Source organism: Zootoca vivipara, chromosome 14, assembly GCF_965207765.1.
Source record: "Zootoca vivipara chromosome 14, rZooViv2.hap1.1, whole genome shotgun sequence".
Lineage (NCBI taxonomy): Eukaryota > Metazoa > Chordata > Lepidosauria > Squamata > Lacertidae > Zootoca > Zootoca vivipara.
The window spans coordinates 39,592,869-39,619,103 of record NC_142597.1 but is presented as its reverse complement, the minus strand read 5'-3'; the positions used below and the strand labels follow the sequence as shown (position 1 = coordinate 39,619,103).

The 26,235-nt window shown below is 47.1% G+C and overlaps 1 protein-coding gene across 2 annotated transcripts in view; it reads left to right on the top strand.

Annotated features, from left to right (window-relative positions):
* Positions 1-25,854, top strand: part of TADA2A (transcriptional adaptor 2A) — a 32,397-nt gene extending 6,543 nt beyond the window's left edge. For both annotated transcript variants that reach the window (XM_035139679.3, XM_088657590.1), the window contains exons 5-16: positions 988-1,079; positions 1,207-1,364; positions 2,037-2,125; positions 3,896-3,968; positions 5,341-5,404; positions 10,269-10,312; positions 12,765-12,875; positions 16,914-16,985; positions 18,416-18,548; positions 19,877-19,920; positions 22,230-22,303; positions 25,422-25,854. In XM_035139679.3, coding sequence (XP_034995570.2) covers positions 988-1,079; positions 1,207-1,364; positions 2,037-2,125; positions 3,896-3,968; positions 5,341-5,404; positions 10,269-10,312; positions 12,765-12,875; positions 16,914-16,985; positions 18,416-18,548; positions 19,877-19,920; positions 22,230-22,303; positions 25,422-25,607 — 1,140 coding nt within the window. In that variant the 3' untranslated portion in view covers positions 25,608-25,854. The remainder of the gene's footprint in view (positions 1-987; positions 1,080-1,206; positions 1,365-2,036; positions 2,126-3,895; positions 3,969-5,340; positions 5,405-10,268; positions 10,313-12,764; positions 12,876-16,913; positions 16,986-18,415; positions 18,549-19,876; positions 19,921-22,229; positions 22,304-25,421) is intronic.
* Positions 25,855-26,235: the final 381 nt, after the last annotated feature.

Genomic DNA, 26,235 nt, shown 5'->3' with positions numbered 1-26,235 from the left:
AAACACCGGCTCCCTCAGCCTATAGAGCGAGATGAGCGCCACAACCCCAGAGTCGTCCGCGACTGGACCTAACGGTCAGGGGTACCTTTACCTTTACCCTAGATATTACTTTATAGAACAATAATGTTATTCCCCATGTACTGAATTAACCAGAGAACCAGTTAAATTGTTATGTCACAAAGAACAGTTACGTTTTCTGTTCCATTGAAACTCCTAAAACAGGTTTCCCATTGAACAGTGGTTGTTTTTCTGGGGGGTAATGTGGTGTGTTTTGTTTGTGTTTCAATCTGTCATGCCCATGTTACTTCTGGAATTACAGCCACAGATAAGTAAATGAAGAGGTCTTCGTTGTGTTCTGTAATACCGCTTTCAGGAGCTAACAGTAATTATAGCTCGTGAGATATTTACATTACGTGATAATAATTTGAAATTCCTGTGGCATGCTTCTGGAGCTTTTAAACTGTCATTTCAAAAGCAGCAGTCTGATATCTTGTTCCCCAGCTACTGGAATAATTTGTTTTCATACATGTAGACCTAAGGAAATGTACCACTCAGCAATGGACATTTGCAGTCTCGCATACCAGATTTGACATGCAGCATCTGGAGGAAGTCACTGAGTTAGGGACACCATTTAAGAACATAAGATAGCCTGCTGGATCAGGCCAAGCTACATTTTTTAGCATCCTTAACAAACTACAGCTCCTGGGATTGTTTGGGGAAGGCCATGTGCTTTAAATGTATCTTATGCATGTGATCTGTATTAATAAGAGTATGTTGTGGTTATATTCTGATAATGATGTCAACACAGATCAGAGTGCCGTTCATATATATGTGCTTTAACGTGTTGTCCCTCGTTTTGATTTTTTGGTGACGAGGCAAGTTCAAAATGCCACTAAAGGCTGTGATCGGTGGGATTTAAGCTGCTGAACGCCATGCTCAGAATCGCAGCCAAAATTGATTCCGTTCCTTGTTTCCCCACATCGCCAGACATCCAACTTCCCCGTCCTTGATCCGACTTGGACAGCTCAAGAAGAAATGGCCCTCTTAGAAGCGGTGATGGATTGTGGCTTTGGAAACTGGTGAGAGTTTTATGCCTGATTAAACATTGAGATCCGTCCTGCTTTGGTGGGTAATGCAAAACAGAGCAATCCTCCTCCTGATCGATGCATAACCAGAACTATTCCCCCTCCTCTCTCTCTCTTATAGGCAGGATGTAGCAAATCAGATGAACACAAAGACGAAAGAGGAGTGTGAAAAACATTACATGAAGCATTTCATCAACAACCCCCTCTTTGCCTCCACGCTATTAAATCTGAAGCAAGCGGAAGAGAATCAACACAGTGACACAGCCATCCCGTTTTATCGTAAGAATCCATGGCAGGGACAGAGGCAGCATTTCGCATTCCTAGGGTAGCCAGTGTGGTGCCCTTCAGAGGCTGTTAGGACTACAACTCCCATCAGCCCTAGCTAGCACAACCAGTACAGTCGTATCTCGGCTCCCGAACACCTTGGGAGTCAAACATTCCGGCTCCCAAACAATCGAAAACTGGGAGTGAGTGTTCCAGTTTGCGAACGTTCTTGTGGATGCCGAACGTCCAACGGGGCTTCCGTGACTTTCGATTGGCTGCAGGAGCTTCCTGCATCCAATCAGAAGCCGCACCTTGGAACGTTTCGGAAGTCGAACAGACTTCCGGAACGGATTCTGTTCGACTTCCGAGGTATGACTGTAGTCAGAGACGATTGGAGATGCAGGCCAGTGACCGCTGTGTTAGCTACCCATGCCTTATTCTGTGTCTAGAGTTGGGCCTTCAGGGACATGAATCAGTGACAAGTACAGTTGGCACTACAGAAATTAATAGCAAGTTATTAACTTAGGAACTTTTTTAAAAAAATTAAGCTAACAAATGCACTTCCTTCCCCCTGCATGCTATTCAAACCATTTTTTCCTCCGTTGCTTTGAGAGGAGGGGAGGTGCAAATGGTTTATTTAAAAAAAATTGGCCCAACTACTAAAACATGCTTTCCACCCCCTCCCAGCTGCTGAGGATCCTCCACGACCTACCTTTGATTCCTTGCTCTCCAGGGATATGGCAGGATACATGCCAGCAAGGGCAGACTTCATTGAGGTAGGAACTCATTTGGCGTGGCTCTTTGCCTTTCCTGCCGGAAACAAATAGGATGAATGTTGTTCTGGCTGGGATAGCTCAGTTGGTACAGCATGAGAGGGTGCTGGTTTTGAGTCCCACGTTGAGCAAAAGTTTCCTGCATTGCAGGAGGTGGGATTAGATGGCACTTGTGGTCCCTTTCCAACGCTACAATTCTGTTTGTTATTTTCCTGATTCCTGATTGTTTTCGTAAAGCACGCTGAGAGCCATACTGAAGGGTGATTGTTCAAAAACGAATTCATGAAATTGGGGCAGAGGGGAGCAGGGATGAATGAATGAAATGAAAGCCTTCTCGTCCCTGCATGTGATACTTCTCAGTACCACTTGCAATGTATTTCTCATGTCATATTTTGGAGCTTATAGTGGGATTTTCATCTCGTGGTGGTGGTGATTCAGAGCAGGGTTGGGGAACCAAGGGCCACATTCTTTTCTGACAAACCTCCCAAGGGCCACATAGTGGGCAAAGGTTGCCTGAGGCAAAGTTGGGCAGAGCAAGGAATACAATTTTTTTTAAAAAAAAACTGTGCAGTGGGCTAGTTTCTACTCACCCTCCCCTCTCTAGGACAAGCAGGAGGCATGATCAGAGTTCAAGGCGCATCCCAGTCAGGCAAATACACTCCGGGTGGAAATTGGAGCAGTGAGAGGTGTGAATCGGGGGATAAGGAGTGTGGCTTGTGGAGAGTTCCAAGGGCCAGATAGGCATGGAGGGCCACACTTTGCCCCTGGGTCTGATATTCCCCACCCCTGGTTTAGAGGCTTGGCTTGGTTATTTAGCCTTGGGCACTTAATAAACAAGCAAAGGATGCAATACCGCTTGGAACCCGCTGGGGGAGCAGCAAGATTGACTAAATGCACAGTCGATGCAGCAGAGATGCTCACAACTGGAGATGAGTCGCTGCAAATTATCTGCTGCTATCATTGTTATTGTTAGAAGCTGATGAATTGGCATCAAGTTCCTGCTAAATTCATATCAGGATCTGGAAGTGGGCGTATCAACAAGCAACACTTTGGGCTTCCTCTTATTTTATTCCCTACCCTCCTACACCAAACCAAAACCCACAGCTGTGCAGGCGTCTGGTTCCAGGTCTTCAAGGCAGCAAACTGACCCAAATCGCCAAGGACAGCCCCAGGAATTGTGAGAAGAACTGCTGGTGGTGTGGTCCATTTGCTGCCTTGGTAATGAAGGGCTTGTTGCAAAGCTCTTTTGTCATTTTTACTATCTCTGCCTTTGCATTAAATTGATGGTTCTTGAGACCTTAAAAAAACCCACAAATTTCTTTTTTTTAAAAAAACAACCTTTTGTTTGTTTGTTTATTTTGTTTATTTGTTTGTTTTTATTTTGTTTATTTTCAGAGTATTAAATGCAAGCCACAGCAAAATATCAACTTAAAGATATCTAAAACAAGGCAGGGCAAATAAAGTAGCAACACCCAATCTTAAATCCTGACATCCATATTTCTCTGGGTGGCGCAGGGAGAGATTGCTGCCTGTCCAAATCTGAAACATACGAAATAAATTCCCACTAAACTGCATAGAAGTGTTCAGGGCCCTCCTTTCCCTCGGAAACCTGTAATTTAAGTGTTTATTTCCCCCCGTAGCGATCAAATTCCGTAAGTTTTTATACCACAGGGAAATGTTCAAGTTCTGTTATGCTTTCTGTTGTTGGACAGTGGAAATCCTGGCTTCTGCCAGCATCTGTGTCAATAGTTGTTGTTGTTTTTCCTCCCACAGGAATTTGACAACTATGCTGAATGGGATTTAAGGGATATCGACTTTGTGGAGGATGACTCGGAGCTTTTACACGGTGTGTTTTGTGTTGTGAAGCTATAAGAGGAAATGTGTGGCTATCTCCACTCAGACATTGGAAGCAACAAGGGATGGTTTAGTGGTCCTCCAGTTGCTTTAGTGGTGCAGCAATAAAACTGCGAGCACATTTGCAAAGCTAAGCAGGGTCCAGTGTGGTTTCAAATTGGACGGGGAACAATTTGTTGAGATTCCGCTGACTCTCGGGGTCCCTTCCAACTCTACAATTCTATGATTCTACATGGTAATTTTTTTTTACTGTGTTGAGTTGCTGAATACCCCCCCCCACACACACATATATCACACATACACACACACACACAGAGTAGCTTTGCAGGGGGCATCACTCCCTTGATGTCCCGGGAACTGAGTGCCTGTCATTTACCAGGAAAGAGTGGGTGAAGCAGCAGTGAGGCCAGCATGGTGCAAATGCAGCAGCAGGGGCTCTGGTTTGGCTCTGCTGAAGTGTTTGCACTTTCCCCCTCTTCCTGCCGCCTCACCCCTCTCCCTCCTGATAAGCAGTAGTGGCTCAGCTGTCAGGAGGTCAGGGGAGCACCACCGGCGCCCCAGAACCACACTGTTTGCTACTGCAAAATTTCAACCTCAGTTACAATTCTTGATTTTTGGGGGGAGCCATGTTTGGATCAGCCATCCCTGAAACATTGGTGTTTTATGTGCTATCTGGCTTTTAGCAAGCCCTTCTTCACATGCACATCCTGCAGCGCGGGAGCCACCTCAGTGGGGCAAGGTCCCACACCACATGGGCACATTGTACATTTTAGCATTTTTGTGCCACCTCTCAGAGCAAGCCCTCCTAAGGCAGCTCCCAACTATAAATTCATCACACGTTTTACCCTAAAACAATAAGGATCACCACACACACACAGTTCATAGAAAGAGCTTGCAAGGTCATGTGTAAGGATTCTCTTCTCACAGTGGCTGGCAAGATGCCCCTATGGAACGCCCACAGGCAAGACCCCGGGTGCAACATCTAAATGCAACTGCTTGTGATTCCTAGCGAGTGGCATTCAGACGCCTTCTCCCTTCAATAATGGAATGCAAATATGTCATGTATCAAATCAAAGCAGCTAAAAATAAGACTCAAAAGAGCGGCAGTTCATATACAGACTTTCGAACTGCTTCCACTGCTGTGCCTTGGGACGGTTTCTCTCTTGTAACATCTCAAAAACCAGATTTGGCTAGTCTCTTCCCTGCTGAGGCCTGTGTCATTTTTCATGCTGTGATGAAAACAGGTTGTTGTTTTGGGGATTTGGGAGATAAGCTCTGTGCTAATTCCCTATATATTTATCTATAAGTGTGAAGGATTTATTCTTTTCATCTCTTTGCTCCCCTCTCTCCTGGAATTTACACAGCTTTGAAGATTGCAGTTGTAGATATCTATCACTCGAGGTTAAAGGAAAGGCAACGAAGGAAAAAGTGAGTTCCTGGCTTTTTCATTCTTTCAAATCTAAGTGTGCTTGCTGAGTTCTGTGACATATATTTTGCAGAATAGCTATTCTGGGCTGGGTGTCGAATTTGAACATCAGCAGGCCATGGGGAGAGAATATGAAGAAGGTGGGGTTGTGTGGCAGATATTTACACCTTTTCCCCTTGGATATAAAGTTATTATCTGAAGGTAGGACCATCACGGACAAGGAGTTCCAAACTTTTTGCTTTGCTTTTTGCCTCCGCATCCCTCCCCCAATAACCAAGGTTTAGGTTTATTCAATTTGCACATTGCTTCCCGCTAAGAAAGTCCCAAAGCAAACTAACAATCACAGTAAAAAAAAATACGATAATAAAAACCGCATTAGCAATGGAGTGCGCCTGTGAGGGTGAAGCAGCACTGAAGTGACCTCCTTGCGACACAAGCCTGGGGAGTGTGTCTGGAGGTTCTGAGCTGCCCAGAAGATGACCCCGCTCTCAACCTCACTGATGTGGTCCAAAGGAAAGCAGAGCAATACGTTTGGCACCAGCTTGGCTTCAGATGTTGCTGGAAGGAGTCATACCTCCACCTGAAAACCTCAAACATAGACATATCCAGCAAGTGGCAAGCTATCCACTCTCCAGCTATACACGTGACGCCTATCCTGGTATAAAGACACCGGTACTTTTAACTCCATCCTCTAATTACCGCAACCCGCAGATAATTGACACCACAGACTTTGCTGCTGTGGACTTCCAGCTTGAGGCATGTGCCCGATGAGTTGGCTAATTAAAACATTCTGTGTCAGCAGCTTAGCCAATTACCTGACTCTCTGTAGAATTATTTAGTGACACTCCCAACATTTCAATATTTTTTTTCAAACGTGTAGTTCAAGTCGAGGTGCGTTATTAAAAAGTAGTTAACTCGATGGAAGTCTAGTGCATTCCCCCCCCCCCAGTTAAATTTAAAATGCCCTTTTCAGCAGATAATTTAAAGTCAGTTTGTGGCTGGAGGAGACTCACTTGCCAAATTAAAATGACAAGAATCCCAATATAATGGAAGGGCCATTTACTGCTCTTGTTCAAGTCTGGGCAAATGCTAGGTTTTCCCGTGATGCTTTAGGGCAGGATGTTCCCGAGGTCTTGTGCTATGAGAGTGAAGAAAGAACCTTTGGCTATCCACTTCCTCTACTCTCTGCATAATTTTATCATGTCGCCTCTTATTTCGCCTTTTCTCTAAATGAACTTGTACCTTTTCCTCATTGGGGAGCTGCTCCAGTTGCTTTCTGAGGTCAGGCAACCCAAACTGTGGACAGTTCCAAGTGTGTTCGCATCATAGATTTGTATCCTGCCATTAGGGTATATGCGGGATTGTTAGTATAATCTGCCCTCCACCAGCAGATCCCTGCGCAGGTGAAACAATTCACTACAATCAAATCAAGTTACAGGAATAGGGTGGGTCCCAAAAGCACACATCTCAGGTGCCAAAGGCCAGGGGTGAAAAAAAAGGCATTTTCAGCATTTGCCAAAAGCTATATAATACAGATGTGAGGTGCATATCTGTGGGGAGGGAATTCCACAACAGAGAATGCCACCAACCCTGAACTTCTTAGGGTGGCAGAACTACCTTCGCTGATCTTAACACCCAAGGAGGTCTTGTAGGGAAGGAGGAGGTCTCAGATATTTGGGTCCCAAGTCATTTCTGATCCTTGGTTTGGTATTCGCCATTTTCGCAGCTGCCACACACTGGGCTACCCAGCAGAGAAGGCGAGAGTAAATCCCACCTTGGCAGGCTGAACGTGCTACCAGGGATGTAGGTAGTTGGGTGGAGGGAGCAGGGAGGAACATAGGAAGCTCCCATCCATCTAGCTCAGTACTGTCTGCATTGACAGGCAGTAGCTCTTCAGTGTTCTGAAGAGGTGCTAGGGAGCAAACCATGAGACTTCCGGCATGCGTGGCAGGATGCTCTACCCCTGAGCTTTGCCAATAGGAGTAATGCAACTTGGACCTGGGTGAGGAAACGCCGCACAAGGGGGTGTAAAACGCAGGCAGGGACGTCCAGTGAAGTTTCTAGGTTTAGAGAGGTGGGTATTAGGGTGATGACTTTTTTACAACCTCATTTCCCTGTATCATAATTTGATGAGCTTACTTTCAAAGAGATTTGATAAAAAAAACCTCACACACAAAATGATTTTAAAATTTTTATTTATCAGTTTTTTGACCATTTTTGAAGTCACTGTAAGCAGATATAAAATTGAACCCAAGCTTTAGAGTCACATATATACAACATTATATAGGGTCATCAAACACACAAGGAGGCTTTTTTCAGCTGCGGTAACAGTATAAAGGACGATGTTTTGCTACCTCTCCTGTAGGTTCTTTTCCCAGCATGTCCGGCAGTGTCTGCTGGCTGAGTTTTGAGGTCCCAAAAAAGGGACTTTTACCTTGCACAGGTGTGACATTTGTATACCCTATGTTGCTAAGAACACTCCCCATTGTGGAATGTGGTGTCGTGTCCAAATTTGATACGATATATATATAGAATTGTTAATACAATTTTATGAAATGGTAAAACGGCATGCAAAAACAATTTAAAACGGTTTGTGTGTGACCTTTTTTAATATTTCAACGGAATATACCCCATTTTAGTCATTAATAGGCAAAAGTTCACCCATTTGTGCCATAGGAAAAAAATTTTGAGAAAAAGAAAAAGTCATCACTAGATCCACAAGCATGGCACAGTCCCATCAGGTTTGAGAGAGCCCGGAGTAGAAGGAAGGCAAGGAACAGGGCGTCCCACGCAGGACACAACTGCCCAAATAGTTGGGTTTTTTAAAAAATCTATTTATACAATTTATTGTACCACCCTACTACTATAGACTCTTAGCAGTCTACAAATACCACAATACCACAATAAAAATAAAATTCGGTTAAAATGTTAAAATCAAACTTGAATTAAAACATTCCAGAAGCTTATCCAGTCAGGAATAAAGAGGTAAGAAAACGTCATGTGCACTTACAAGTGTCATAACACTGGTAATTCTGTACGGTTTAAACACAGAGTAAGGAAATGCCAGGCCCTCAGGCCTGGAATCTATTTCCGAGGCTAAGTCATGCAGTAGAATATGATGTAGGGTAGGAATTAATTAGCAGCTCCTGCTAAAGGATGTCCCCAAATTGGTGCTTTTAAAAACGTTTGCGCCTTTTCCGTGCTATCACGTTGCCTCTATTTATAGAAAGCTGCAAGCTACATAAAAGCTTTATAAATACCTTCCCACTGCCCTCTTGGCGTTGCAAATCAAAACTGCTTCCAAAGCCTGCCTTTCTGCTTACTTATCAGTTGGGTGTCTCTTTAACATGCACCTCTTTCTATAACTATATATCATTACAATTGCTCTTCGTATCTCCATAGAAGTGTGCACAAAAGCAAAGACTAACAAGAAGTTTTGGCCTGTTTTGGGAATTATAAATAAAACAGGTTTGGTCCCCAGTCTCTCCTTACCTGGGCCTTCTCCTAGCAAGAGAGAGAAATGCCATGGGCAGTCATAGTGCTGCTCTGTGCAAACACGGGGCAGAGCTATCATTGCTGTGCCTTTACGGTTGTGGGAGCACGTGTGGAAGCAGTTTTGTTTGCTATAGTCAACCAAGGGAGTGGCTGCCTACAAGCCTGTAGATATATGCTGCTTTCATGGACTTGGTGTCATCTTAGACCCCGAAGCCTGATCCACACAGTAGCATGTGATAGTGGAATGTGCGATATCACTTTGAATTGCACGCATGTAAGGAGGTGTCACATTTTTGAATGCTCTCTCATGTGAAAAAAAATCCCTGCAAGCAGAAATCTAGCACAACAGTAGAGGTACTATTTTTTATTTAAAAAAACCTGGATGCAGTTTAAAAACAAAACAAAACATGGGTAAGAACTTTAAAAATCGTGTTTTCCATCCTTGAAGACTGAACTGTCGCGGTCATGGGAACGTAGGGAGCTGCCTCACCATTTGACCATCTAGCTCAGTATTGCCCACACTGACTGGCAGCAGTTCCTCAGGTTTGAGGCAGGGAGCATTTCCCAGACCCACCTGGAGATGCTGGGGATTGAACCTGGGACCTTCTGCATGCAAGGCAGACCCTCTACCGCTAAGCTACAGCCCTTTCCATGCTGCCACCTCAGGATTCTAGCACCTCACTCTGATGCTTGTTTAGAGAAGAAGAAGAGTTTGGATTTGATATCCCGCTTTATCACTACCCTAAGGAGTCTCAAAGTGGCTAACAATCTCCTTTTCCTTTCTCCCCCACAACAAACACTCTGTGAGGTGAGTGGGGCTGAGAGACTTCAAAGAAGTGTGACTAGCCCAAGGTCACCCAGCAGCTGCATGTGGAGGAGAGGGGAAGCGAACCCGGTTCCCCAGATTACGAGTCCACTGCTCTTAACCACTACACCACGCTGGCTCCCTCTCACCATGCCCTGAAGACAGCTGAAGTGTCCATAAGTACAGTCGTACCTTGGTTGTCCAATGCCTTGCGACTTGAACATTTTGGCTCCCGTACGCCGCAAACCCGGAAGTGAGTGTTCCGGTTTGCAAACGTTCTTTGGAACCCGAACATCCGACACAGGTTCCGTGGCTTCCAATTGGCTGCAGGAGCTTGCATGCCTTGGTTTCTGGATGTTTCGGAAGTCAAACGGACTTCCGGAACAGATTCCATTTGACTTCCAAGGTACGACTGTAGTCTTAAAAGAAGCTTTGCCTAGCCTTTCCTGGAAAATACTATTAACGAGGAGATTCTAGGAATTCCCTAGATAACTTTTCTGCTGCGGGATTGCTTGTTTATAGTTGGGCAATGGTCCTAATTCAGGCTGTATCTTTTTCAATTACAGAATTATAAGAGACCACGGGCTCATCAATCTCAGAAAGTTCCAGAGTGAGTATCTTGGCTATCAGCCTTAATGGTTGTTGCTGCCTGGCTAAAATTAGTCTGAAAGTATGCTGCCTGATTCACCCTTTAAATACCTCGGTGTTGCTATTTCTGTTTGTGAAATTACCTCTGGGGGCAAATAGTGGTTCCAGCGAACGTTCTGACTCTGCAGCATTGGGGCTCCCCTGGATCAGACCCAAAACTTGACTAGTCCAACATCTTCTTCCCCACAGTGTCCAACCAGCTGCTTATTTCATTTGATTCATTTACGGTATATATATATATATATATATATATATATATATATATATATATATATGATAATTGTTTTTTGCCTGCCCTTCACCATAAGCTCCCAGGATAGGTTATAACAATATATGTACAATTATAAAAACAGATAAGAACAATATAAATTTCGGCAGAAGAGGTGGGTCCTGCAAAACAAACATACCTCGATCCAGTATACCTGAAGGAGCGTGTCCACCCCCATCGTTCTGCCCGGACACTGAGGTCCAGCGCCGAGGGCCTTCTGGCGGTTCCCTCGTTGCAAGAAGCCAAGTTACAGGGAACCAGGCAGAGGGCCTTCTCGGTAGTGGCACCCACCCTGTGGAACGCCCTCCCATCAGATGTCAAAGAGGAAAACCAGATTTTTAGAAGACATCTAAAGGCAGCCCTGTTTAGGGAGGCTTTTAATGTTTAATAGATTATTGTATTTTATTTTTCTGTTGGACGCTGCCCAGAGTAGCTGGGGAAGGCCAGCCAGATGGGCGGGGTAATAATAATAATAATAATAATAATAATAATAATAATAATAATATTACTTTGTTGAAGGCCAGGGTAAAGAGGTGCAGCTTCATTGCACAACAAAAGCTGTAAAGTGAGGGTGCTGGGTGTGCCTCTATTTTGGGGTTGTGTCAGAGAAAGTCCCCAGGGGGTGCCATTGCCCAGACTTCTGAGGGTGGCGGAAAAACCAAGAGAGCTAACCCAACCCCTCTGCAGAGCTTAACAGCTGAGAAGGTGTGTAGAGATGGAGGTAGTCTTTCAGATACTTGGGGCCTGAGTTGTTTAGGGCTTTAAGCAGTTATGGTAGGCGGGCAAGCAGAGCATGTGAAAAACAGCTCTCTCCTGCTTTAGTCACCCAGTGACTGGTATCAGAAGGATAGTGCCTCTGATTCCGCCGGTAGTATATGGCTATAGGATTGGTGGGATCTTATCAGCCTCTGCTGCTCCAGAGAAGCGGACACGGAGCAATGGATTCAAGCTACAAGAAAGAAGATTCCACCTAAACATTAGGAAGAACTTCCTGACAGTAAGAGCTGTTCGACAGTGGAACTTGCTGCCAAGGAGTGTGGTGGAGTCTCCTTCTTTGGAGGTCTTTAAGCGGAGGCTTGACAGCCACCTGTCAAGAATGCTTTGATGGTGTTTCCTGCTTAGCAGGGGGTTGGACTGGATGGCCCTTGTGGTCTCTTCCAATTCTATGATTCTTGGATGGGAGGCCACTAGAAGCCCATGCAATAGCAGTATATTAATCCATTTTTTCAAAAAGGCTACTTAAAATGCACATGTATTTTTGTAACTGTTGTTATTAAGCTGGAGACAAAACATCCAATAGCCACATACTATGGTCACCCACACCTTCGGCCTGCTGGGATTCTCATCTCGGTACTAACTGGCCCAGAATGGATGGATTCTGCTAAGGAGAAAAATGTGGATCCATTCCCGATAACTCGCAGCCCCAACATCTACATGCTTGCAAGCTGTAATATCTGTGCCCCACACAACCAGATGTTGTGTTGGTGTTGCTTGAACTGAACACCTGCAAATTTTTAAGAGTCTTGAGAGGAGGGGTTCTACAGGTAGATACATGAACACACAAGCAGGCTAGCACCATGGAACGCATTTCGGTGACTGAAAATAGCACTGGAGGCTGATCCATTAGGGGAAATGGCACACTGCCCCACCAACTCAGCCCCCCCCCCAGCCAGCCCCCACCTGCTTGCCAGCCTGCTCACAGCCAGTTCAGGGGGTGCCACCACTGCCTGCCTGCTTTCTCCTCCTCCTTAGTCTCAGGGTTGCTCTTGTAGAAACCAGCAGGAAGGAGGAGGGCAAAACTGGAATAAGTCGGTCCCCCTTGTCATTGGCCTATCATTGGCTCTGGCTCCACTTAACCTGTGGCTTCCCTGCCTTCTGCCCCACCAGTCCCTTGGGCACCAGCCACCACTGGAAAATGGACCAGAGCCCTGGAGAGAACCCATTTAAGGAGAATGGTTAAGAATAAAAAGCCACGAATAGGGAATTTTCAGCTAAGCACACAATCACTTCTATCTGACCTGCACATACTTCATTCGGACTCTACCCGAGAAGAAGCCGCGTCGCATTCATGTTGTGTCCTTTGAATCTGCATTTTTCTCCTTTGCTAAGAAAGCAGCTTTCTGTGTCTCCTCCCCTTGTCTTGCAGTTCTGGAAAGAAGGTACCCAAAAGAGGTTCAAGATCTTTACGAGACCATGAGGCGCTTTGCAAGGATCCTGGGGCCAACGGAGCACGACAAATTCATAGAAAGTCACGCATGTAGGCATCACCTGGTCTTCTGTCTTTCATGCTTGTGTTCCTCTTTCACGTTGCGCAGTGCTAGGGATCACGCATGAATTCTCTCTCTCTTTATATAAGCTGCAAAAGTCCCCCTCCCCAAATATCATTGGCACATACAGTTTCTGCTGCAATTGTGGTACAGTAAAAAAGGGCAGGAAATTGTGAAACCTTTTTATTGAATCAGCCCCTGTGCGGGGAACCTTTGGCCCTCCAGATGTTTCCAAACGACAACTGCCATCATCCCTGGCCATTGGCCATGACTGCTAGGGCTGATGGGAGTTGTATTTCGGTAACATCTGGAGAGCTTAAGGTCCTCCACTCCTGCCATAGGGGGATGCAAGCTTTGGAGCTGTGCCAAGCCCTTAAAAGAAGGACAGATGGGTGTAGGCAAGCATGTAAGGGGTAAAGGTAAAGGGGCCCCTGACCATCAGGTCCAGTCGTGTCCGACTCTGGGGTTACGGCACTCATCTCGCTCTATAGGCCGAGGGAGCCGGCGTTTGTCCGCAGACAGCTTCCGGGTCATGTGGCCAGCATGACAAAGCCGCTTCTGGCAAACCAGAGCAGCGCACGGAAACGCCGTTTACCTTCCCGCCGGAGTGGTCCCTATTTATCTACTTGCACTTTGACGTGCTTTCAAACTGCTAGGTGGGCAGGAGCTAGGACCGAGCAACGGGAGCTCACCCCGTTGCAGGGATTCGAACTGCCGACCTTCTGATCAGCAAGCCCTAGACTCTGTGGTTTAACCCACAGCGCCACCTTGGTCCTTCTGGTCCTTCGAGCCGGAAATGAACCAGCAACCTAAGGGCACGCATGTAGGCATGCATAAAAAATATTTGGTGCATGGGATTTGGTTTCATTTCGTTGCTTGAGTGATGGATTCTGCTCACCAAGCTTTTAGCATGGTGGTGGGCAACCAGATGTTGCTGGCCTCCGGCTCTCATTAGTCCCAGCCAGCCTGGCCAATGGTCAGGGATGATGGGAGATGAAGCCCAGCAACATCTGGAAGCTGACAGATGTGTGTTCGTGTCCTGCCCGGTCCTTAGCATCTTAAGTATAAAGCACACTCACCAGTCTGGCTATTCCAGTTAGAAGATCAAAAGTGGTATTACAAATAGCTTTATTACAGGCTGTTTTATGGCTGCAAAGTCTGCCGAGGGCTTTTTAAGGTTTATTTCCAAAAGCGCATCTCGTAAGGAAGACTACGGTGTGTAGAGGAGGCCTTCCCAACTCCCATCATCCCTGACCCTATTGGCCATGCTGGCCACAGAAGCTCCTCACCCCTTCTTTTAGGACAGGAGATCAGCAAAGAAAATGGATTGGGAGAAATGATCACACACAACCTGTTCTGTCATTGTTGAACAGATACTTGAGGGAAGGGATCAAAACCTTCTGCTTTGCCCCCAGTAACTGGTTTGATGCAGTTCACAAGTTTGTTCCGACTGTGACAGCTATATTTGCTTTTTTGTTTGCCCAAGCTAGCATGCAGCAAATATCTGTGTTGTTGTTTTTTTTCATGTCTTGAAGCAAAACTCTCATGTATATAACGCAGTTGTGATTCATGTCCCTGGAACAAAGCAATAGGTTTCTGGGCAGTAGTTGCTGACACATGTACACACACACACACAACATCTTGTGCAAGGTGTTGTGAAATGAACCCAGTTGTCCAGAGCAGAGAAGCTGGCCCTCATTCAAGTACAGTTACTAATTGTTCTCGGCTTTGAATAAGGAATAGCATCAGCACAAAGGAACCACCCACAATGAAGCCAAGTCTCTGCACTTTTACCCGGAAGGAAACAGTGCTCTGTTCTCTGCTGCAAAAGGATATATGAAATAGTTCTACCCTCACGGAAATCAAATATTCAGTTTTGCAGATAACCACCCCAAGCATGTGAATGTCACTTTTTTGGTGGGGATGAGACAGAAACAGCTGTAGAAATGAGGAACTCAGAGTTTTCCTGAACTTCAGGAGTTTTCCAGCCCTCCAATGAGTTGTTTTATTATTAGAAAATCTGACCCAGAAAGCATTTGCTGGCAGAATTTCAGCAAGATTTTTACAAGGCTGCCACTAAGTGTCAAGTCAGGGGGATCCCATGATTTGGCATCCTGTCGGTGGCTTTGCCTTTCAAAGGTGCCTCACTCTTCCATCATCTAACCAGTCATCTAGTTTGCATAATTAACAATCTTTAATTGGCCTCTCTGCATTCCAGCAGAGGCAGTTGTAAACGATTATTCCCTTCTACATTTCCTCTTACTTCTGTTTGATGGAACTCCCAGCCAGCATCAACAACTTCAAAGCTGTTTCTGTGCTCCGCGCCAGGAACTTTCCACAGAAATGGGAGCGGCAGTTTCTGCATAGTTGTGGTTTTATTGAGATCTAAAACTTTTCTAATTAGTTACTCAAGTGCAGGTGCTGCTCATGTATCCGAAAATGCAGCAATCAGTAGGTCGGTTGGCTCTCCTCTTCCCTCTTTCCCTGAGGCATTGCCATTAATTGCTTGGAAGCAAATAAACATTAAGGGTAATAATAATAATTTTAGAATTTCTAGATAGCACTTATATAGCACTTCAGAGAACTCAGTGTGCTTCATAGACACATGTAATAATTATATATGCCTTTCAATTTTTTAAAAAACAAAAACCTTCAAGCAGTTTACAAATAAAGCCATTTTTAATTTTTTTTATTACATTTATATCTCACCTTTCCTCCAAGGTGACATGCATGGCTTTCCCCCTCTCCAGATTATCCTTACAATATTGTGAGGTAGGCTAGCCTTGGGACCTCAGCTCAGTTTCTTGCCAAAAAGAAACCGGGGAATTTCCAACTCGCCCTCTTAGCTTTTGCACACTGTCACTCATAAGGGTATACCATATTCTATAATGTGTAGCGCAGGGGTGGGGAACCTCAGCCCTGGGGGCCAAATGTGCCCCCCAAGGCTTCTCTGTCTGGCCCTCAAAACTCCCCTCAGACCAAACCCCTCACTGTCCCTAGTTCACACCCCACAGATGCGCCCTTGAGTTCTGACAACACTTCTGTCCAGTGGAGGATAGAGAAGTGTGTAGAAATTAGCCTGGTGTATGAAGGCAGATTTTACATTCATTGCTGCACCCACTTTTGCCTCTGTCCCCACTGCCTCGCCACTGGCACATGGTTCCTAGAAGGGGGTGCAGCCCTCAGGTGAAAAACTCTTTCCCACCTCTGAAATTAGTTTTTTCAAGCGGTTTTACAAGAAGCTGCTCTTCCAAACACTGGTGCCTTAATCCTCTTTCAAGACGGCTAGCTCGGACTTGGGTCACATTTCTGGCATCACCGATCTACCTTCCCTGGCTTTGCCATCTCTCTTCTCAGGCTCACAGAGACCTGGTTTCCCCTTTGTCACTTTCATTAACATGTCTGCAGCCACTTGGCTCCCATGCCAGCTTTTCGAGAGACTTGTTGCATTACACGGATGCTCTCACCCAATGGAAGCATTGTAGATCTGAGTTCCTTTGTTCACAGATGTTTATCCTGTATACATTAGGGGGGGCGTGTTCCCCACATTTGCAACAAATAATGAATATAAATAAATGCCTTTTCAAAAGACAGCTAGAAACTTGGTAGGGCTGAAATTCTGAGGGATCCAGACTCGACTCCAGCTACCATGTTACGTACAAAGAGCCAGGGTTGTATACGGTAGTAGTGGATAGGGCACCCAGGGGGTGACCTGACTGTTCCCTCGTTGCGAGAAGCCAAGTTGCAGGGAACCAGGCAGGCAGAGGGCCTTCTCGGTGGTGGCGCCTGTCCTGTGGAACGCCCTCCCATCAGATGTCAAAGAGAAAAACAGCTACCAGATTTTTAGAAGACATCTGAAGGCAGCCCTGTTTAGGGAGGCTTTTAATGTTTAAGAAATTAGTGTATTTTAATGTTTCTGTTGGAAGCCGCCCAGAGTGGCTGGGGAAACCCAGCCAGATGGGCGGGGTATAAATAATAAATTATTATTATTCCCTTTTTTTATAAATGTCTCTGTTATTTTTACCCAGTGGAGTTTGAGCTGCGAAGGGAAATCAAACGACTTCAGGAGTACAGGACAGCAGGGATCACCAATTTCTGCAGTAAGTACTTGCTGAATAAGTTAGCTATGGCTGGGCTGCTGTGGCACTTAATTCAAAGCAGGACGTATCGTAAGTAATTTCCATCCGAAATATGTTCATTTGCATGTCAGCCCGTTGTACTTTTGGGGGTTGGGGCAAGCAGCAATTTGAACTGGTTTGAATCCCTTGATTATTTAGGGAATGCCCCACAAGGCATACGGCTGGATTCTGCAGCAGTGACCAGTTCTGACTGCGTTGGGGAATTACCTGTTTGACTCATGAATGCAGGAGTGCCCTTCATCAGAGGGAAGGCAATATCTACCTGCCTTGTCATCTAGAGTCTAGCTTCCTGCTTTGGGGGAGCAGGGAGAGAGACAAACCTCTCTGCTGTGTCAGCAAACAAGCTCACATATCATAATCATTTTATTTGTTTGTTTTATTTATACACCATTTCATGCCAAGATGGCTTCTGAGCGGTTGCTTTGGGCTTTTTGATTTTGCTCACAAGACAGGACAAGCCTAGCCTAGCCTAGCTGTCTCTTGAATCAGGAGTTTCTAAGCCAGGCATCCCCAAACTGCGGCCCTCCAGATGTTTTGGGCTACAACACCCATGATCCCTAGCTAACAGGACCAGTGGTCAGGGAAGATGGGAATTGTAGTCCAAAACATCTGGAGGGCTGAAGTTTGGGGGTGCCTGTTCTAAGCCTTCGGGTATTCGAGACCCCCCCCCCTAAGCAAAGCTGGTTTTCGTGACAAATTATCCCTGAGCAACTAACTCTGAGCTCACTTCAATCTCAAATTGAAAACAGGTCAGTAATTCACTGGCAGGATGAGAGACCCTTGGCTCTTGCAGCTGGTTATGTAAATCACACACCCAAAAGCCTCTTTTATCTGGCCCTTGGGACACCCCTTAGCTTACATCCCCTCTTGGCTGCTTTGCACCTAGAGTGTTTTTGCCCGGCTGGAATGTGTCCTTGAACTCTGATAATGCCTTGTTTCCCTGGATGGAGGAGAGGGTTATGTATATGTGTGGAACGTAGCCTACTGTACAACTCCCAGGCTCCAAATACATTCATTGCCCCACCCACGCTGCCTCTGGCCCCGCCCACCATTGGCATGTGGCCCCCAGAAGACTGTGCTGAAGGAGATGCGGCCCTCAGGCAGAAAAAGTTTCCACATATAAATTATTGCGGCTAGAACTAGGAAATGCTAGGATTTCCCAGCACGACAGCGTTAGGACTTGCCGGTGAATGTCAACATATACCACGTTTGACATCTAACGTTGTATCCAACATCAGCCCTTCTCGGGACAGAGCCATAGGAAATGCATGGGTCCTGGCTGCTTAGGTCCAATAAAATTGCCAATGAAAAGCTGCTTTGCCTTCTTAGCATGGGCCTGTGGCAGTTCGCTTGTCTGACAAGCCGTATCAAGGCCTGTTTTCCTGGCACAGGTGCAAGAACATATGACCGGCTCAAAAAGACCCGCGAGGAGGAATGCCTGAAGCGCACGATGCTCTCCGAAGTCCTCCAATACATCCAGGACAGCAGCGCCTGTCAGCAGTGGCTCAGCCGGCAAGCGGACATGTAGGTCGACCAAAAAGGAGGGTTTGGAGGTGGTTGTTTTTAGTAAAACCAGAGCAGAATTGGCACGGAGCAGCTGTTTCGTAAACCCAGAATAAGCAAATGAGGGTGGTGTGTGGGTGTGGCATACTACAAAAAAGTAAGTGGTTGAATCTGCTTTTAAGGACCTTCTGTATCAGTTTTGCCATGAAATATCTGCCTAGGCCCAATATTCTCGTTAATGAAAGAAAGGTGGAGCTAAGTGACTTTAAGAACATAAATCTGGTAAAGCAGGAATTCATGTTTCCTACCCAGGTGGGAGCTCCTATTCTGGGAAAACCCAGGATAAGCCTTGCCAACCAGGAACATGTGTAAAGGTAACGGGACCCCTGACCATTAGGTCCAGTCATGACCGACTCTGGGGTTGCGGCGCTCATCTCGCATTATTGGCCGAGGGAGCCGGCATACAGCTTCCAGGTCATGTGGCCAGCATGACAAAGCCGCTTCTGGCAAACCAGAGCAGCGCACGGAAACGCCGTTTACTTTCCCGCCAGAGCGCTACCTATTTATCTACTTGCACTTTGACGTGCTTTCGAACTGCTAGGTTGGCAGGAGCTGGGACCGAGCAATGGGAGCTCACCCTGTCACAGGGATTCGAACTGCCAACCTTCTCATCAGCAAGCCCTAGGCTCTGTGGTTTAACCCACAGCGCCACCCGCATCCCTGTATACTCTGTGCCAAAATTATTATTATTATTATTATTATTATTATTATTATTATTATTATTATTATTTAGCCCATTCTCTGACTTCTGAGCATTCAGCAGGCATTGCCCACGTGCTTTCCAGTATAACTTGTTTCTTTTCATGAAATCCCCATGTCTTCCCTACCATATATTCCGGGCCCTTTCCTGCACTTTTGCCTGTCACAATCCTGCCTTTCAGTAACGCTGAAGCAGGCAACCAGAAAGTCCTGAGGCACCCGCCCCAAGCCAAAAACCCCAAAGATGGCAACTCTGGAGCCATTGAAGGCTGGCACCCTCAGCCATCCGGGCCTCACTGCTTGTCTTGAGCTTGCTCGTCCAGGCAGACCATACACTTGCACGGGGGGGGGGGGGGTTTGCAGCGCTAGACTATAGGCCAGAGGTCTGCCCATTTAAGGGCTTTCCTTGTAATGCCGACCAACCTTACCGAGAGGGCACGAGATAGTCAGGCCCAGGGAGTATAAAATAGCTCAGCTGAGATTGGGGGGGGGGGAGCTTTTTCGCACGTGGAAAAAATGTGTGCGTGACCCATTCTCGTGCCACACGAGGCTTATTCGTAATACGTTTTCTTTTAAAATTTCATTTTCAGAGATTCTGGCCTAAGTCCCACAATCCCGGTGACCTCAAATTCAGGTGAGTGTTTTCCAGGCCCCGCCCACATTTCCAGCCCTTGCACCAGTTTCAGTGCTGTTAGAAATGGGGAAAGCAAGCCATACCCATTAGCAGTTAATGCACTACTAATCCCACACCACCCTACTATTAAAAGGAAGGACTAGGTTGCCACATGCTGGGCAACTGCTGATTCCTCCCACCCAGACTCCTTGCTGACCAGGAAACAGGCATCGGAAAGCCACCAGTCCAACCGCAGCAGAGCAGGGGCCTCTCGGAGGTTGCTACCCCTGGGATAGGAAACCTCTGTCCTTTGAAGGTCTATTGACTCATGGGAAAAGCCGCAGTCTATAGAACAACATTCCCCAGCATCTCCAGGCAGAGCTGTTGTAGGAAGGAGCCCTGCCCGAAACCCTGGATTGCCACTGCCAATCGATTCAGGCAATTCAGAATGAGTTCAGTATAAGGCTTCCAAATTTCCTATGTTCCCAAATCTTTGGCAGCCAGCATGATGTGCTGGTTAGAGTACGACCCGGGAGACCAGGGTTCGAATCCCTACTTAGCCGCTTGAAGCTGACCAGGTGACCACAATCTCAGCCAAACCTCCTTAACTATGTTGTTGTGAGGATAATCTGGAGAGGGTGAGAAGCTTAGCTGCCAAGTATCCCGTTTTTCGCGGGAAACCCCCGGATTTTAATCGGTTTTCCGCTGTTCTCCCGAATGGAGAAAAATCACAGAAATCCCCCAGATTTCTTACCTGCCAGGGAGCCTCCATTTTGGGTACCGCTCTTCCCATGTGTGGGCACCGGAAATCGGGCAGAGTGGCACCGGAAGTCGCTTCTGCGCATGCCCGGCGGCCATCTTGGTGGCAACCCAGGCACCTTATTGAAGGCTCCCAGTCACAAACATTCCAACCCTCCAACCTTTCCCACACCAATGGCTTCCTCCACTCCCATTTATACCTGCTTTTGCCTAAACCTGACTTATACTTCCCATCCCCAGGAAGGTACAGTGCCTAGGCTTGTTGCAGGGACCAAAAATAAACAATGCAAAGTGCAAGGCACACTGAGTGTCTTACTTACTACTGGTCCATCCAGCCGGTATTGTCTGCTCTGACTGGCAGCCGCTCTCTCCCGTTCTCAGACATCTGTGTCTCACTACTCAGCTACCTGAAACCCTTCATCACTGGAGATACCTGGGATTGAGCCTGAGCTGTGGATCATCCCCCATGAACTTTAAAAGATATTATTAGCCGAAACACGGAGGTCGAAGCTGTGTCAAACTCATAAAAGCACAGACAACTTGTAAGGGTGACTCCCTACAGGGAGCCAGCCCCCATCATCCTGACGTCAACCTCGCCAAGCACAGGGAGCAGCAGTGGCTCTGAAGCAGCCAGAGGGGGAGGGAGAGACTTGGAGGGAGAGAGCAATCAGAGTGAGGAACGAGGGGAAAGCTCAGTGGGCGGAGAGATGCAGACAGAGGCTCAGGGATGTTGCAGAGCCAGGGCACCGACAGCTCAGGGAGGAAACTGAGAGGGCATCGCTCCTTCCGGCGCAAGAAGTAAGGAGTGCGACGCGACGGGGAGGGGTTTTGGGGTGCCCCGACTACTTTGCTGGCGTAGGAACGGACGTACGCCATTGCCGGATTCTGATTCGGGATGAGAGGTCATGTTTTAGGCTGTCTCTACACTGTAAATAATTAGCACAATAAACGTCTTTGAAGACAAACTGGACTCAAGCGGACTTACTCTAGAGAAGCCACGACGACCCTCTGACACAACTCAAAAACAGATTTGGGGAGAAACAACAGCATATTATGTATTATCTCAAATCCTTTCCGCGCCACCGTCATCTCTTTCGGGGTGGGGATCCTACAGCCCTCAAGATGCTGTCAGATTCGAAATTCCCACCAGCCCCAGCCCACATGACAGGTCCTCTGGGGCAATGGGAGTTTCATCCTGTTATCAATCAATCAATCTAGCAACATCTGAAGGGCCACAGCATTATTTTTTGTTCTTCCTGCATTGGTACTATAATGTCACATGCATCAGAGGCTAATGTGGTGGTTTTTTCTTTTCTTTTTGGTGCTCTCAAAATAGCACACTAGGACTGTAGATACTGTAGTCATCAAAGGAGTTTTTTTTTTTTAAAAAAAAGCAACTTTGGAAACCATAGTTGATGCTCTCTACAGGCACCACTTTGACTATCCTGACTTCCCACCCATCCTCCAACTGCCGCAGCATTTTCAGGAACAGCAAAGGTTGATTTTCAGAGCCACCAGCTCCTTGTTAACCGTGGATGGATGTTTATTCTGCTTTTATTACCTCCCCGCAGGTAGACGGAGCGCACCGCCACTGAACCTCACTGGTCTCCCAGGCACAGAGAAACTTAATGAGAAAGAAAAAGAGGTAAATGGGGAACAGAGGCTGTCTGGGGGAACTGCAGCTTTAAAGGGCCATTGGCCTCTCGGGCAACAGTAAACCATAAGCCCAGTCAAAAACAGTTACAACTCAGGTAGCCAATTGCGGGGCATGCGTAGGAGCCCAGGAAGGTGCCTTTTACCAAGTCAGACCATTGGTCCCATTTAGCTTGGTATTGTCTACACTGACTGGCAGCAGCTCTCCAGGGTTTCAGGCAAGGGTACGGTTCTGCCTACCTGGGGATGAACTTGGGACCTTCGGCAGGCAAAGCAGATGCTCTTATCATTGAGCCACAGTCCTCCCCACCACAACCTGCTCTGGCTGAAAGACGTGAAATTATTGCAACGAGAGTTTGAGGCACACATTGCAAGGGATCATTTGCTCTAGTACTTCAGAGTTATCCTGGTGGCCACAGGCAGTGAGGAGATGCATGCTGGCGAGTGTGTAGAATTGCGCATGGGAGGCAGCAGCCTTGCCGAGGAGGCACAGAGTGCTTCTCCCCTCTGCTGCACTCAGCATGGAAGCAAAGCAGGCTGGCAGGGGAGCAAAGCCCCTACTCTGTGCACAGCCTAGGTTGTCAGTGAGCTGCTGCAAAAGGGACAGAGTGCCTGAACCCTCTACCACCTGCTAGCAGGCTAGTAACTTCCATGGGCTTGTTTACAAGGCTGCCCTAATTACCGGTTCACTTGATTCTTTGTAATGTTGCCCACCGTTACAAAACCGCAAGTGTGCTACTAGATTTGCCTGCGTCTGTGGGTCAGTTATGTATAGGATTATATTGCTGAGTGACATTCTTAAGAGAATGTCATTAGCCCCACACTTACTTCATTTGCACAATGTCTGTACAGTTTAAAACTGCAATTTCTAAGCAGTGTGCCATAGGAACACAGTGGTACCTCTGGTTAAGAACTTGATTCGTTCCGGAGCTCCGTTCTTAACCTGAAACTGTTCTTAATCTGAAGCACCACTTTAGCTAATGGGGGCTCCTGCTGCCGCCGCGCCGCCAGAGCACGATTTCTGTTCTCAGCCTGAAGCAAAGTTCTTAACCCGAGGTACTACTTCTGTGTTAGCGGAGTCTGTAACCTGAAGCGTTTGTAACCTGAAGTGTTTGTAACCCGAGGTACCACTGCATAGGAGGGATACAAAAGGGACGCAGCATAAAATCGGTTAAGATTAACCGTAAAATAGAAGAGATGGGCACTTAAGTCATCACCACCAGCAGTTCAACAGGGGCAGGGCCTGTCCGATCTCAGCCAGGAGGGCTGCATTCGTAAGTTACCAGAGCCCTTTAAGGAAGCGCTCTAGCTCAGTGGCAGGGCGTCTAATTTGCACTCAGAAGGTCCCAGGTTCAAGTGTCCGAGCATCTCCAGGCAGGTCAGGGGGAGAAACCCCTGCTCCTGAAACCCTGGCAGTCACTCAACGTAGACAACACTGAGCTAAACAGACCAATGGCCTGACTCTGTGGAAGGCACCTTTTTCTGTTCCAGCATCTGCAAACAGGGTCTGAATACCTCCACCACAGCTCAGCTAGTCTAATAATTGAAAAAAGACTTGTGTACCCAAGTGTGAATCTATGTGTCTGTGTTGCCTTACATGTGTGTGTGTGGGGGGGGGGGGTTGTGTGTGCAAAAAGAAGAGTTGAGGGTAAGTTCAGAAGAAAAGGGCCAGGATTTATTTTAAGGAGACTTTAACAATACTTCTCCAGCCCTTCTCTGGGGCCACTTGATAACACCAATTCCCTTTGGGGCTCTGCTCCTCCTAGGCAAATCTTAGGTGTGCAGCCTTTTCCCATAAGCTTTCCCAGCCCGACAAAACAGACCACCAGTTAGCTACTAAATTGGCATTTCGGGTGCCTTCCTGTGTTACAGGTGAAGCCGCCTTGTCTGCGGCACCGAGAAGGAGCTGCGTTTCCCCGAGACATTCTGCTCTTGCCGTCTCGTTCCTGCCGGAGGTTTTGGCAGAGTGTTTCCTTATTAAAAGGAAGGAGGAGCGGGGGAAATAAGCAGCTGGTGTCTCCAATGGTGTCATTATATAGCACTGGGAACATCAGAGGCGAGCTGGATTTGGGGGACCAGCTGCTGCTGCTGCTGTTGCCACCTTGCTAAATTGGACTGCGGGCCTTTTGTAGAAGCCCCATTTCAGTCTCCGGGAGAGGCTGGGGGTTTGCCTTGGTAATAAATTTCCAGGATTTAAGAACTCCCGCATGCAGAGCCTTGCTCTGCATAACTTTTCTGGTTCTGTTACCGCTGGGCAGAGCCGAGTGCCAATTTTGTGAAAAGATATCAAAGGGAGCAGGCTTGGCCTGACTGCGGGGGATTAAGAGACAGCTGTCCTTATTGGCATGTCTCCCATCAGGCTCCGTCAGTCACTGCTAGCCCCCTCGCCCCAGGTTGGTTATATTTCCTAGTGCTGCGAAGGAGCAAGCTCTTCTCCCTCCCTGCCAATGCACACAAACGCAGGCAGAGATGTAGAAGGCTGGGTTTTGCCCACCTTCGGCGGATGATAAACATGTTGCCTTTTTGGATTATTGGAGGGCATGTGTGGTTTCTATCAAGCCTTTGGGAGCGCTCCGTTTGTAATGACTCGCTGAAAGGCACCTGCCTTGGGAAGGTGTGTCTAGAACGCTGTAGTTGAGGATTAGGGAGCCACAGCCCAGAGGCCAAAGACAGCCCAACTCCCCTTTATCAACCACACCCTCCAAGCCCAGACTCCACCCCTTGCGGGTTTTGCTTTGCAACCCCGTGGAGCGTTTGTGCCTGGCTGAAGCAGGATGAGGGATTCTAATAATGCTTTCTGCTTATCTGGATGGAGGGTGGGCAAGAGGTGCATAGAAACAAGCCTGCTGCACAAAATACAACATCCGCATTCATTGCTCTGTGCCCTTTTGCCCTTGGCCCTTACCAGTGTTCTATCTCCCCACACTCCATTTCCCCATTCTGCAGCTGGAATCAATCTACATGTTATTTTTGGGTGGCTGCTTCCCCCCCCCCCCTGGATTTTTATTACCTGGAAGGGTTACCGAGATAGTGCAGCCTTGAGGAAGCTGATGGGCAGGGTGGGGAAATGTTTGACGGGGGTGTGTGTGACCTCTGACCTTCTCTCCCAGCTCTGCCAGGTAGTTCGCTTGGTCCCCGGAGCCTACCTGGAGTACAAAGCGGCCTTAGTCAACGAGTGCCAGAAGCAAGGGGGCCTGAGGCTTGCCCAGGCACGAGCCCTCATCAAGATCGACGTGAACAAAACCAGAAAGATCTACGACTTCCTTATCCGGGAAGGATACATCTCCAAAGCTTGAAGGGGGAAGCGGGAGCCTTTGCTGGGACTCAAAGACCCTCCGTTTTGCTGAATGGTGGATAGGATGGTGAAGAGCTCTCTACGGAGGCTGGCTTCTCCATCCTGTTTTAAACTGTACTATGTAATGTTTTGTTGGCATTCTGCAGCGATGAACTTTTGGGAAGAGCTGTGGGACGTGTAAGCTATTATTAAAGTATGGAGTGGGCCTTCACACCTCTTGCAGTGATTAAAAAAAGGATGGAAGCGCAGGGGTTGTTCTTTGTTGTTTTTGCCTTGGCACTCAGGAAGAGCTTAAGCACTGAGCGGAGGCTCCCAAACGCATCTTGTGCTCAGCTTTTGTGTGGGAGAGCCAAGCAAGGGAGAAGCTCCGCTCGCCTCTCCCCTTCCAGCTCGAAGGCTCCTGCCTTTTAAAACTTGTTTGCTTCAAGAGGCTCGGCACGTGCCGGAGGAGCTAAAAGCTGCATCACATGCCCAAGTTGCACCGTTCTAAAATTACACCATTCAGAAAGGGAGAGGGAGGCATGTCAATTTAGGAAGGCATTTGGAACATAATAAGAGTTATTCATCATCTGTTTTGAAAGTGTCTAAATTCTGCATCAAGAATTCAGATTTGTTTTGCGTGCAAAAAT